We start from the raw sequence: 12335 nt of genomic DNA, 5'->3' as shown, positions 1-12335 counted from the left end.
CAAAAGAGCGCGGGGAATAGTTTCCCAGCCGGACCACATCCTGTCTTCTGACTTTGTCTTAATGCCATCAGGCCGTCTCCTTGTCGCACCACTTGTTAGGACCAATCGTCGGGCGAACTCCTTTACTCCCTCTGCCATCAGGTTGTTAAACCTCGATGGTGTGTGAAATTAAGAAGCACTTTATATTTATTGTAATTACTGTTGCTATTATTTGTGGTGCCATGTATGACTGTGTTATTTATTCACTAATGTGCTGTGAGAGTCTGGGCCACATGCTGATTACCGACATGGATTCGTTTGTCTCCCTCTTCTTCCTTTTATCTGTCTTTCAACGAAATTGAGTCTGCTGAACCGAATTGCCCCTCGGGGATAAATAAAGTTGTCTGAATCTGAATCTGAATCTGAACATGACAGTAATAATAATAATGTTAGCAGCTAGCTGCCAGTGTTAGCTTAAAATACCCTCAGACTTCACTCAGACAGAAAGCTGTCAGCTCATTAGTTAATGCCAACTTCCTGTAGGCACAGTGAACAGTCCGTCTGCTGCACAGAGGAACGTTTTAACAAACTGGTGACGTCCTGGACCAAAACAATGGAAGGAGGAGCTTCACAAACAAATCACAGATCAGGGAGGTTTCCACAGGAGTGACTGGCCTCCTGTTGAGTCACATACGTACACAGAGCTGTGTGGACACAAGGCGTCAAAGTCAAACAGATCCTGTCACACTGTGAACTAACATCCAGAGTTTCTCCTGTGTCGCTCCGTCGGACACCGTGATGCTGCCAGCAGGCGGCAGCAGCAGGAGGAGGAGCTCTCTGGAGGAGCTGCTGCTCCCAAGACACAAACCAGATGCTGTCCAGGCCGAGTTAACGATGACTGCGTCCTCCCTCACCTCTGAACAACCTGTGCTCATCACCACAACACCTGGTTCTGATCCAAATGAGGCTGAACTACCTGACAACTCAGTAACAACCCACCTGTTTACGTCAGCAACTACTGCACGTATGTTTAGTACATGTTGGGTTAGCTTAACACTGACAGCAGCAGGCCTGTATACTGGTCCTGGTTCTGGTCCTGGTCCTGGTCTTACTGGTAGTGCTGATCACAGAGACTTACGACAGAATGGCAGACAGGGAGAAGAGCTCGGCGGTCAGGTAGGCCAGGTAGACCAGCAGGAAGACGAAGAGCGGCTCAATGATCCGAACCTTCTTAGTGAACCGAGTGATGAAGCCGAGGATGACGGCGAAAACCAGACCCACCAGAGTCCCCCCGATACTGACGATGAGGAAGGAGGCTGCAGAGGAGGAGGAGGAGGAGGAGGAGGAGGAGGGGAGGAGGAGGAAGAGGAGGAGGAGGGGGGGGAGGAGGGGAGGAGGAGGAGGAGGGGGAGAGGAGGAGGAAGAAGAGGAGGGGAGGAGGAAGAGGAGGAGGAGGAGGAGGAGGAGGAGGGGTAGGAGGAGGAAGAGGAGGGGTAGGAGGAGGAAGAGGAGAAGGAGGGAGAGGAGGAGGAGGAAGAGGAGGGGGAGGAGGAAGAGGAGGAGGAGGGGGACAAGGAGGAGGAGGAGGAGGAGGGGGAGGAGGAGGAAGAGGAGGAGGAAGAGGAGAAGGAGGGAGAGGAGGAGGAGGAGGAGGAGGAGGAAGAGGAGAGGGAGGAGGAAGGGGAGGATAAAGGTGAGTAACAGAGGAGTCACAGTCTGGTTCTGGTTCAGATCTGGTTCCGTGTCGTGGACTCACCAACTCCTTTGAAGTAATCTGCCGTCTGCACGTTCTCTGCTCCGACCGCCACAAAGGAAATGTAGACTTTATATAAAACCTGTTGGACGGAGAGAAGCTGTGACCTGAGAGCTCCACAGACCTGAGAGCTTCACAGACCTGAGAGCTTCACAGACCTGAGAGCTTCACAGACCTGAGAGCTTCATACAGACCTGAGAGCTTCACAGACCTGAGAGCTTCATACAGACCTGAGAGCTTCACAGACCTGAGAGCTTCATACAGACCTGAGAGCTTCACAGACCTGAGAGCTCCACAGACCTGAGAGCTTCACAGGTCTGAGAGCTTCACACAGACCTGAGAGCTTCACAGACCTGAGAGCTCCACAGACCTGAGAGCTTCACAGACCTGAGAGCTCCACAGACCTGAGAGCTTCACAGACCTGAGAGCTCCACAGACCTGAGAGCTTCATACAGACCTGAGAGCTTCACAGACCTGAGAGCTCCACAGACCTGAGAGCTTCATACAGACCTGAGAGCTTCACAGACCTGAGAGCTCCACAGACCTGAGAGCTCCACAGACCTGAGAGCTTCACACAGACCTGAGAGCTTCACAGACCTGAGAGCTCCACAGACCTGAGAGCTTCACAGGTCTGAGAGCTCCACAGACCTGAGAGCTTCACACAGACCTGAGAGCTTCACAGACCTGAGAGCTCCACAGACCTGAGAGCTCCACAGACCTGAGAGCTTCACAGGTCTGAGAGCTTCACAGACCTGAGAGCTTCACAGACCTGAGAGCTCCACAGACCTGAGAGCTCCACAGACCTGAGAGCTTCACAGGTCTGAGAGCTTCACAGACCTGAGAGCTTCACAGGTTTGAGAGCTCCACAGGTCTGAGAGCTTCACAGACCTGAGAGCTTCACAGACCTGAGAGCTCCACAGACCTGAGAGCTCCACAGACCTGAGAGCTTCACAGGTCTGAGAGCTTCACAGACCTGAGAGCTTCACAGACCTGAGAGCTCCACAGACCTGAGAGCTCCACAGACCTGAGAGCTTCACAGGTCTGAGAGCTTCACAGACCTGAGAGCTTCACAGGTCTGAGAGCTTCACAGGTCTGAGAGCTTCACACAGACCTGAGAGCTTCACAGACCTGAGAGCTCCACAGACCTGAGAGCTTCACAGACCTGAGAGCTCCACAGACCTGAGAGCTTCACAGACCTGAGAGCTTCACAGACCTGAGAGCTCCACAGACCTGAGAGCTTCATACAGACCTGAGAGCTTCACAGGTCTGAGAGCTCCACAGACCTGAGAGCTTCACAGACCTGAGAGCTCCACAGACCTGAGAGCTTCACAGGTCTGAGAGCTCCACAGACCTGAGAGCTTCACAGGTCTGAGAGCTTCACAGACCTGAGAGCTTCACAGACCTGAGAGCTTCATACAGACCTGAGAGCTTCACAGGTCTGAGAGCTCCACAGACCTGAGAGCTCCACAGACTGTTGTCAGTATGACGGATGTGAACTTTTCACATCTCTGCTGAACTGTCCTTGTGTGTTTATTGATTATCTCATGAGGTTGATCAGCTGATTATATGTTTATAATATTATATCTCACATTTCTTCATGTGCCTGATGAAGCTTCAGTAATAGAAGCTCTGGTTCCGTGTTGGTTCTGTTCTGCTGTATATACGAGCTGATTTAACGGGACAATAATGGATCACAGCAGAAATCACTCGTCACTTATTGGTTCTGTTGTTTTCCTCGATGATTGTTGATCTGAAGACGACCTCGACAACAAGCTGAACGGGAGTTCACACTCAGAACAATTGTGTGAGTCACACTGTAACTGACTGTGTGTGTGTGTGTGTGTGTGTGTGTGTGTGTGTGTGTGTTGTTTCTCTGTGGGTTTGCGGGTCAGCTGCAGTTTTCCCACACTCTGGTTTTGTCCTCTTGTTGGTGGGATTAGTTCATGTTCTGAGTGCTGCTGAGGATTAGAACCTGCAGAGTAAATCTGCTCAGAGCTTTAATCTCAAACTCCACACGGTACTGAGTCAACGTGAAGGTTCTGCTCCTCATCAAACACGTCTCGGTCCTGTGGGGGAACATTTCTTCAGTCAGTGAGCAGAGACCTGTCCGACAGATTCCTGCTCTCCAGAGGAAGAACACTTTACAACCTCCAGCACCACCCTCAGAACCAACTGGACATGTCCAGCTCCACTGAGTTCTTCAAGAATGTACAGGTCAGATAATAAGTTCAGTTCGACTGCGTTCACATGAAGGAGAGGACGGTCTGAACCCAGCCGAGTCCAGTTTAAAACAGTCTGCGCTCCAAGAGGAGCTTCTCACTGTGAACACACACCTGACACCACAGCTGTGACAACAACAGAACCAACAGAACCGACAGAACTGACAGAACTCCTACTACTGTTAGTATTGTCAGTACTGCTACAGCAGCTCTAACTATTACATCATACTCAAATACCACAGGCCTGAGAGAGGTGTGAGAACAAGCTGAGGACTTACACAATGCTCACACACACACACACACACACTAAAAACCACTGGGTTAAATATTGACCCAGCGTTGGGTCAACGCTGTCCTGACACAATGCACGACATGAAACACCTTTATGTGTGTGTGTGTGTGTGTGTGTGTGTGTGTGTGTCTCACCACAGTGACGGCGTCGTTGACCAGCGACTCTCCGAACACGATGATGAAAAGTGTGTCGTTGACATGAACCTCCTCGAACACAGCCAGCACCGCCACCGGGTCCACGGCTGAGATCAACGCTCCGAACAACAGGAAGTCCATCAGCTCCGCCTGCACACGCTCGTCTGCACACACACACACACACACACACACACACACACACACACACACACACACACACACACACACACACACACACACACAGAGGAACAAAAACTCTTTACTCTCGACTCGGGCTTGATGTTTTGGACCTGAGCGCCTCACACACACAGTATGACATCACACGTGCAGTATGACATCACACGTGCAGTATGACATCACAGCAGAGGCAGGTGTCACTGAGGTCTGGAGGATGTTTGACTGGTTTGTGATTTCTTTCTTCTCACACGTTGATCTCCAGGTGGTTTGGGAGTTTTTGATGAAACTGGTTGGAAACGTTCTGGAACAAGAAGACTTCCTGACAGGTTCTGTATGAATCTGTCAACGGGACAAACTAAACGTTTTTGATAATTGTCTTTCCTTGTTTCCATGTTAAATATTCCAGTAAAATTAGATTAAAAACAGACAAACCCTTTTATTAAATGTAGAATGAACCGTTTTTTTCAACATATTTTACAAGAAAAAGCCAATTCAATGAGATCAACTGTTAATATAAAAAAATATTTCTTCTCTTTTAAAGAAGAGATAATATTCAATGATATGTTTAAATCTTCTCTTGTTAGTGTAATAATGGAGCTGATGTCTGATCCTGTTTCAGTAACATCAGACTGACCTATGACCCCCAGCAGTTTGGCGGCGTACAGGCAGAAGCCGGTGCAGAAGGCGTTCCACAGCGTCCCCACCACGGCGTACGTCAGGATGGCTCCCAGGTTGTCGAAGAAGAGGCGGGCCGGCATGAAGTAACCGGCGTCACCCACGATGGTGGGCAGCAGGAAGAGGAAGAAGAGGGCGGGCTCCAGCTGGTACAGCTGCTTCTTATTGGCTATGAGGACGACCCCGCCCAGCACCAGGCCCAACAGGATGAGCATGCAGCTCTCCGGGACCACCGTGGTGAAGCGCTGAGAGAAATGAAACACTGCAGGACGACAAGCTGACGTCAGAATCTCACACAGCAGCAAAGTTACAGACGGATCAGCATCTTTATTTAAAGTTCAACTGATTTATGAAACATGGAGCTGAAAACCTCCAGTACAGAACCAGAACTGTGACTGTTTATTGTAGCTCTGGAGGTTGTGAGCAAGCTGGCATGATTTCTCCTCCAGTTAATGTGAAGACAGAAACAGCTGCTGATACACCTGAGTCTCTGCTCTCCTGTTTGTTTCTTTCAGGTAGAGACAGTTTGTGTGTGTGTGTGTGTGTGTGTGTGTGTGTGTGTGTGTGTGTGTGTACAGGGCCTTGGGCACGTAGCTGGAAATCAATCATTTTAAGGCACACACACACACACACACACACACACACACACACAGACCAGATACAGACATTAGCGATGCGCCTCATAAATCATCACGAGGAAAGAAAACATCAAAGACTGAAGTGAACTGATGATTTCTTCACACGTGTGAACATCTTCTGAAGATGTTAATGATTAATCACTAATCAATTAATGTTTTAACCGACAGTCAGCAGGTACAAATACATCAAGAACTTTCCTCTTATAAATTACTCATTCTTGCTTCTTAGATATATAAAATAACACGCGGGTCATGAAGCAGCCTCACTGTGGGCTGGATGCTGTTGGGTCACTTATTCTTTATATTAATACATGAAGTGACGTCTTTACATTGTGTAGTTTAGTTTATCATCCAGGTGTAACTGTCCTCCTGTTCAACAAGTCCACAGAGGAACCAGAGTGATGCTAACTTCAGTTAGCTACGCTAACATGTCATCACTACAGCTCTCTGTATTGGCCCCTCCAGCCAATCAGAATCCAGTTTTTACTCAGCTCACGGTGACGATTGATCATAATCAATAGTTCAGGCAGCCAATTATCAATCAAAGAAAATGACACTGTGTCTCCTCAGCTGACTGCAGCTGTATCTGACACACACACACACACACACACACACACACACACACACACACACACACACACACACACACACACACACTATTACAGTGTTTCATCTTGTAATGTTCAGCCTGCAGTCAAACAGTAAACCAGAGTTCAGTGTGAACGTCACACAAAACAAACTCCTTTACCTCCTCCTGTCCTTCACTGCCTCCTCCTGTCCTTCACTGCCTCCTCCTGCCCTTCACTGCCTCCTCCTGCCCTTCACTGCCTCCTCCTGTCCTTCACTACCTCCTCCTGTCCTTCACTGCCTCCTCCTGTCCTTCACTGCCTCCTCCTGCCCTTCACTACCTCCTCCTGCCCTTCACTACCTCCTCCTGCCCTTCACTACCTCCTCCTGTCCTTCACTGCCTCCTCCTGCCCTTCACTACCTCCTCCTGCCCTTCACTACCTCCTCCTGCCCTTCACTACCTCCTCCTGTCCTTCACTGCCTCCTCCTGCCCTTCACTGCCTCCTCCTGTCCTTCACTGCCTCCTCCTGCCCTTCACTACCTCCTCCTGCCCTTCACTACCTCCTCCTGCCCTTCACTACCTCCTCCTGTCCTTCACTGCCTCCTCCTGCCCTTCACTACCTCCTCCTGCCCTTCACTGCCTCCTCCTGTCCTTCACTACCTCCTCCTGTCCTTCACTACCTCCTCCTGCCCTTCACTACCTCCTCCTGTCCTTCACTACCTCCTCCTGTCCTTCACTACCTCCTTCTGCCCTTCACTACCTCCTCCTGTCCTTCACTACCTCCTCCTGTCCTTCACTACCTCCTTCTGCCCTTCACTACCTCCTCCTGTCTTTCACTACCTCCTTCTGTCCTTCACTACCTCCTCCTGTCCTTCACTACCTCCTCCTGTCCTTCACTAACTCCTTCCTTCCTTCCTTCCTTCCCTACATGTGAGGTAAACAGTGAGCCTGTACTGATCTCAGGTCAGTTAAACTCTCTGCCTGACTCATTATGAGCCGTCACTTCCTGCTTCCTGACCCCGACACGACCCTGATGATGACTTCCTGTGTGAGCGCCTCGACTGATGAAGACAGGAAGCTGCTGCGGCCACAGAGGAGGAAGGTCCATGATCCACTTCTAGAAGAATCTGTGTATTAAACTCTGTCGTCACTTTCCAGAAACTTCAGTCTGAACACACACACACACACACACACACACACACACACACACACACACACACACACACACACACACACACACAGCTGATCCTCCCACACAGCAGACGGACAGTGAGGACATTCAGCTGCTCAACATGAACATCACACCACAGAGACACAGATCAGGCTCATTGAGTTAGAGGGGACTTGGTGGGCCCTGGCGGAGGTATACGCTCTACGCTCACATAAAAACAGAGTGGACCTGATGGAGGAAGAGCTTCCTGTTGTCTGAGCTGTCTGTCATGTCTTATTTGGATAAACTCTGAGCAGACTGATGCAGCCTGTCCTCACAGCGCAGTCTGTCCTCACAGTGCAGCCTGTCCTCACAGTGCAGCGTGTCTCACAGTGCAGCCTGTCCTCACAGTGCAGTATGTCCTAACAGTGCAGTGTGCCCTAACAGTGCAGTGTGTCTCACAGTGCAGCCTGTCCTCACAGTGCAGCGTGTCTCACAGTGCAGCCTGTCCTCACAGTGCAGCCTGTCCTCACAGTGCAGTATGTCCTAACAGTGCAGTATGCCCTAACAGTGCAGTGTGTCTCAGTGCAGCGTGTCTCACAGTGCAGCCTGTCCTCACAGTGCAGTATGTCCTAACAGTGCAGCGTGTCTCACAGTGCAGCCTGTCCTAACAGTGCAGCGTGTCTCACAGTGCAGCCTGTCCTAACAGTGCAGTGTGTCTCAGTGCAGCGTGTCTCACAGTGCAGCCTGTCCTCACAGTGCAGTATGTCCTGACAGTGCAGTGTGTCTCACAGTGCAGCCTGTCCTAACAGTGCAGCGTGTCTCAGTGCAGCGTGTCTCACAGTGCAGTATGTCCTAACAGTGCAGTGTGTCTCACAGTGCAGCCTGTCATCACAGTGCAGCGTGTCTCACAGTGCAGCCTGTCCTCACAGTGCAGTATGTCCTAACAGTGCAGTGTGCCCTAACAGTGCAGTGTGTCTCAGTGCAGCGTGTCTCACAGTGCAGCCTGTCCTCACAGTGCAGTATGTCCTAACAGTGCAGCGTGTCCTCACAGTGCAGCGTGTCTCACAGTGCAGCCTGTCCTAACAGTGCAGTGTGTCTCAGTGCAGCGTGTCTCACAGTGCAGCCTGTCCTCACAGTGCAGTATGTCCTAACAGTGCAGTGTGTCTCACAGTGCAGCCTGTCCTAACAGTGCAGCCTGTCCTAACAGTGCAGTGTGTCTCACAGTGCAACCTGTCCTAACAGTGCAGCGTGTCTCAGTGCAGCGTGTCTCACAGTGCAGTATGTCCTAACAGTGCAGTGTGTCTCACAGTGCAGCCTGTCCTAACAGTGCAGCGTGTCTCAGTGCAGTGTGTCTCACAGTGCAGCCTGTCCTCACATTAAACATGTGCAGCGGGAGTCGTCTTGTCTCATCACAGCTCAGTGTTTGTCATTAAATAGAGACGTGCTGCTCCTTTAATCTGCTGTGTTCATTCAGGATATCAGATGTTTCTGTCACGGCTCCACAAATACACAATACAAACAGAATATAATATATAATATGTAAAATAATATTATAATATATATTATAATATTATTATATATATTATAATATTATAATATAATAATATATATTATAATATATATTATAATATATATTATTATATTATAATATAATAATATATATTATAATATATATTATAATATATATTATAATATATAATATTATATTATAATATATATTATAATATATATTATAATATATATTATAATATAATAATATATATTATAATATATATTATAATATATATTATAATATATATAATAATATTATAATATACTATATAATATTATTATATATAATTATATTATAATATTATAATTTCATCACACAGCTCTACATTTAAATGGACTGAGTGGTTCTGTTCTGACTGCTTTCTCACTCACTCACATGACAGAAACAACTGGACTCAACTGAATGGACAGAGCCTCAGTGTGTGTGTGTGTGTGTGTGTGTGTGTGTGTGTGTGTGTGTGAGGAGCGTAACCACATTAAGAAGCAGCATGTAGCATGTTATTGTCCAGCAGCAGTGAGTCACCAGCAGCTCAGTGTGTGTGTGTGTGTGTGTGTGTGTGTGTGTGTGTGTGTGTGTGTCTGATGGAGGATCAGACACACACACACACACACACACACACAGTCTCTGGTCTGTGTCTTTAAAGGAGCAGTCTGCTGTTTTTACGTCCCTGCTCATTATAAAAGTCCTCCATCAGTCAATCAATCAGGTCGTCATGATTTACTGAAGATCTGTGATTATTAACGAGGTGAAGACATTAAGATTGACACATGTTGTTGTGATTAGAGCAGATCAGCTGACAGTGATCTCTTCACTGTGATCACCAAAGATCTGAAACACGATGATTTACAGATTAACTTCAACTTTATTGTCTAAAATGACATCAGAGCACAGAACTGAGAATTGAATGATTCTAAATCACTGAAAGCTTTAAAATCTGTAAAAGGTTTAACATCAGCTGATGATGCATCTGATCAACAAACATCAGCTGACGATGCATCTGATCAACAAACATCAGCTGATGATCTCAGTCAGGCTTTAATCTGTCATTTACATTCATCCCCTGAAAAATTATACTCTATTATTTCTGTATGATTTCTTCCAAAGAGAAGAAAGAGACTGTATGAAACCAGAGACAAGACGTGTTTTCTTCTTTCTGTATGAACGATGATGATTTCAGAGTTATTGATCCATGAAGAACAGAAACATTCAGTGGAAACTGATCGTTTAGTCTGAAAACAAACCTGCTGCTCTCGCATCACCTGTGCTCCTCCAAACACCACAACACAAACTGCACTCATTCATTCACTCATACATACATTCACTCATACATCAGAATCAAAATCAGAATACTTTATTGATCCCGGGGGGAAATTGTTTTTGTTCCAGATGCTGCGTGCAGAGTAGAGATAGAAATACAGCATGAACGGAAACAAGAGACAGAGATAAAGATATAAATACAATAGTAAAGTAGACAATCTCAAGTGTTCAATGAGCACTCCAAGTATATACAGATATAATTGATTCATTCACTCATTCATTCACTCCTTCATTCACTCCTTCATACTACAGACTGACTGTTCTCCTCAGAGGAAGTGATGCATCATGGGACATGAAGAAGAGCTGCTGAGTGTTTGAGCCGATCAACAGACTTCATGACAACATGCTCGTCCTTCACTCGTCAGTCGGACTCTGACTGACTTCACTCTCACTTTGTGTTTGTGTTCAGTACCACGGTCCAAACGTCTGATGTGAGTAACAGAACTCTGCTGATGAACGTTAAAGATACTCAGAACTTCTGTTTCCAGTTCCTCCACCGCCACCGCTGACAGCAAACATCTGATCCTTCTTTTGTTTCAGTCCGACGACTAAATATTATCATTTATAATCATTAATAATCATTTATAATCAGCCATAACTCACTAACTAACTCTGGTTGTACTTCCAGTGGGCCAAACCAGAATCAGACCAGGATCAGACCAGAATCAGACCAGGATCAGACCAGGATCAGTCGGTCTGTCCAGTCTGAGACAGTTTGAAATTAATCAAATCTGATTCTGATCAAACTTCTATTTAGGCTACTAGTACTGGTCCACACACACACACACACACACACACACACGGACTCACAGATCTTGGCCACGCTGGCCACCAGTAGCCAGATGGCGATGATGTATGGAGTCTGGACGTAGCTCCACTCCCACTGGACCACCCGGAACCCGCCGCCGTGGTGGTGATGCTCTCCGCCGTCCTCCTCCTCTCCGGGGCCGGCCGGCTCCTCCACCGCGGACCGGGCCAAGGCGACACCGGGAGCCCCGTACTCCTCCCGGGGCTGCGGGAGGAGGAGGAGCGGCGGGGCGGAGGCAGAGGCGGAGACCGCCGGAGAAAAGCCGAGCCCCGGACCCCGCAGCGGCGGAGCGGCCGACCCGAACGGGCCGGCGGCGGCGGCGGCGGCGGCCGTCAGCAGCAGCAGCGTCACACCGAGAGGCAGCATCTTCCCCCGGAGCTCAGCGGGCTGACATCCCGCCCGGACTTTATATACACACCGAGACACCGAGAGGACACGGGGACACACACTCAGTCACAGTCACACACACACACACAGGCTCCGGTGAGACAGGAGGAGGAGGAGGAGGGGACATGTGACCCGCCCCGTCAGTTCCCTTAAAGAGACGGACACACCTCAGAACCACACCAGTGACGTCACAGCACAGCTGGCTGCTCATCAATGACGTCAGATTTCTGTCATCCGCAGGTTGTCAGGTGAAGCGTCATTAACGCACGTGCTCTTCACCTGGAGAATATTAAAGGAACAGTTCAGCTAATGATCCAGTCTCTGATCGATCAATATACGATCACCTGATCCATAACTGATCAAACATCACGTGAAGAACAGTTTTTATTTAAATCATTTAAATGTTGTCAGTTTGTTGTTTTTATTGTATTTATTAAAACTATTTTCCTTATTTCAAGCTTTGATGTTTGATTATTGATGATTATTGATGAATATTGAAACTGTATCAGTGAAGTTTCAGGCTGTACATTTTGTGTCTTTAGCTGCAGCAGACTGACATGAAGCTGTTTCCCTCCTGTGTTATCTCCCTGTTCCTGTGGTACACCAGGTTCTGGCCCGGGGCCTCAGGGGTCCGAGGGCCCCTCAGTCCGACAGCCTCAGTGTAAAGTGACTGAACAGGAAGG

The 12335-nt window shown here is 48.2% G+C and overlaps 1 protein-coding gene across 1 annotated transcript in view; it reads right to left on the bottom strand.

The window, feature by feature from the left end:
- Positions 1-12004, bottom strand: part of slc9a5 (solute carrier family 9 member A5) — a 24319-nt gene extending 12315 nt beyond the window's left edge. The window contains exons 1-5 of the mRNA XM_084358928.1: positions 11268-12004; positions 5189-5491; positions 4378-4541; positions 1736-1814; positions 1118-1295 (exon numbers count right to left, since the gene is read on the bottom strand). Of these exons, the coding sequence (XP_084215054.1) occupies positions 1118-1295; positions 1736-1814; positions 4378-4541; positions 5189-5491; positions 11268-11631 (1088 nt within the window). The 5' untranslated portion in view covers positions 11632-12004. The remainder of the gene's footprint in view (positions 1-1117; positions 1296-1735; positions 1815-4377; positions 4542-5188; positions 5492-11267) is intronic.
- Positions 12005-12335: the final 331 nt, after the last annotated feature.

This window comes from Pagrus pagrus (genome assembly GCF_965226575.1).
Source record: "Pagrus pagrus genome assembly, chromosome: 1".
NCBI classification, from domain to species: Eukaryota; Metazoa; Chordata; class Actinopteri; order Spariformes; family Sparidae; genus Pagrus; species Pagrus pagrus.
This window is presented reverse-complemented; position numbering and strand designations above follow the sequence as displayed.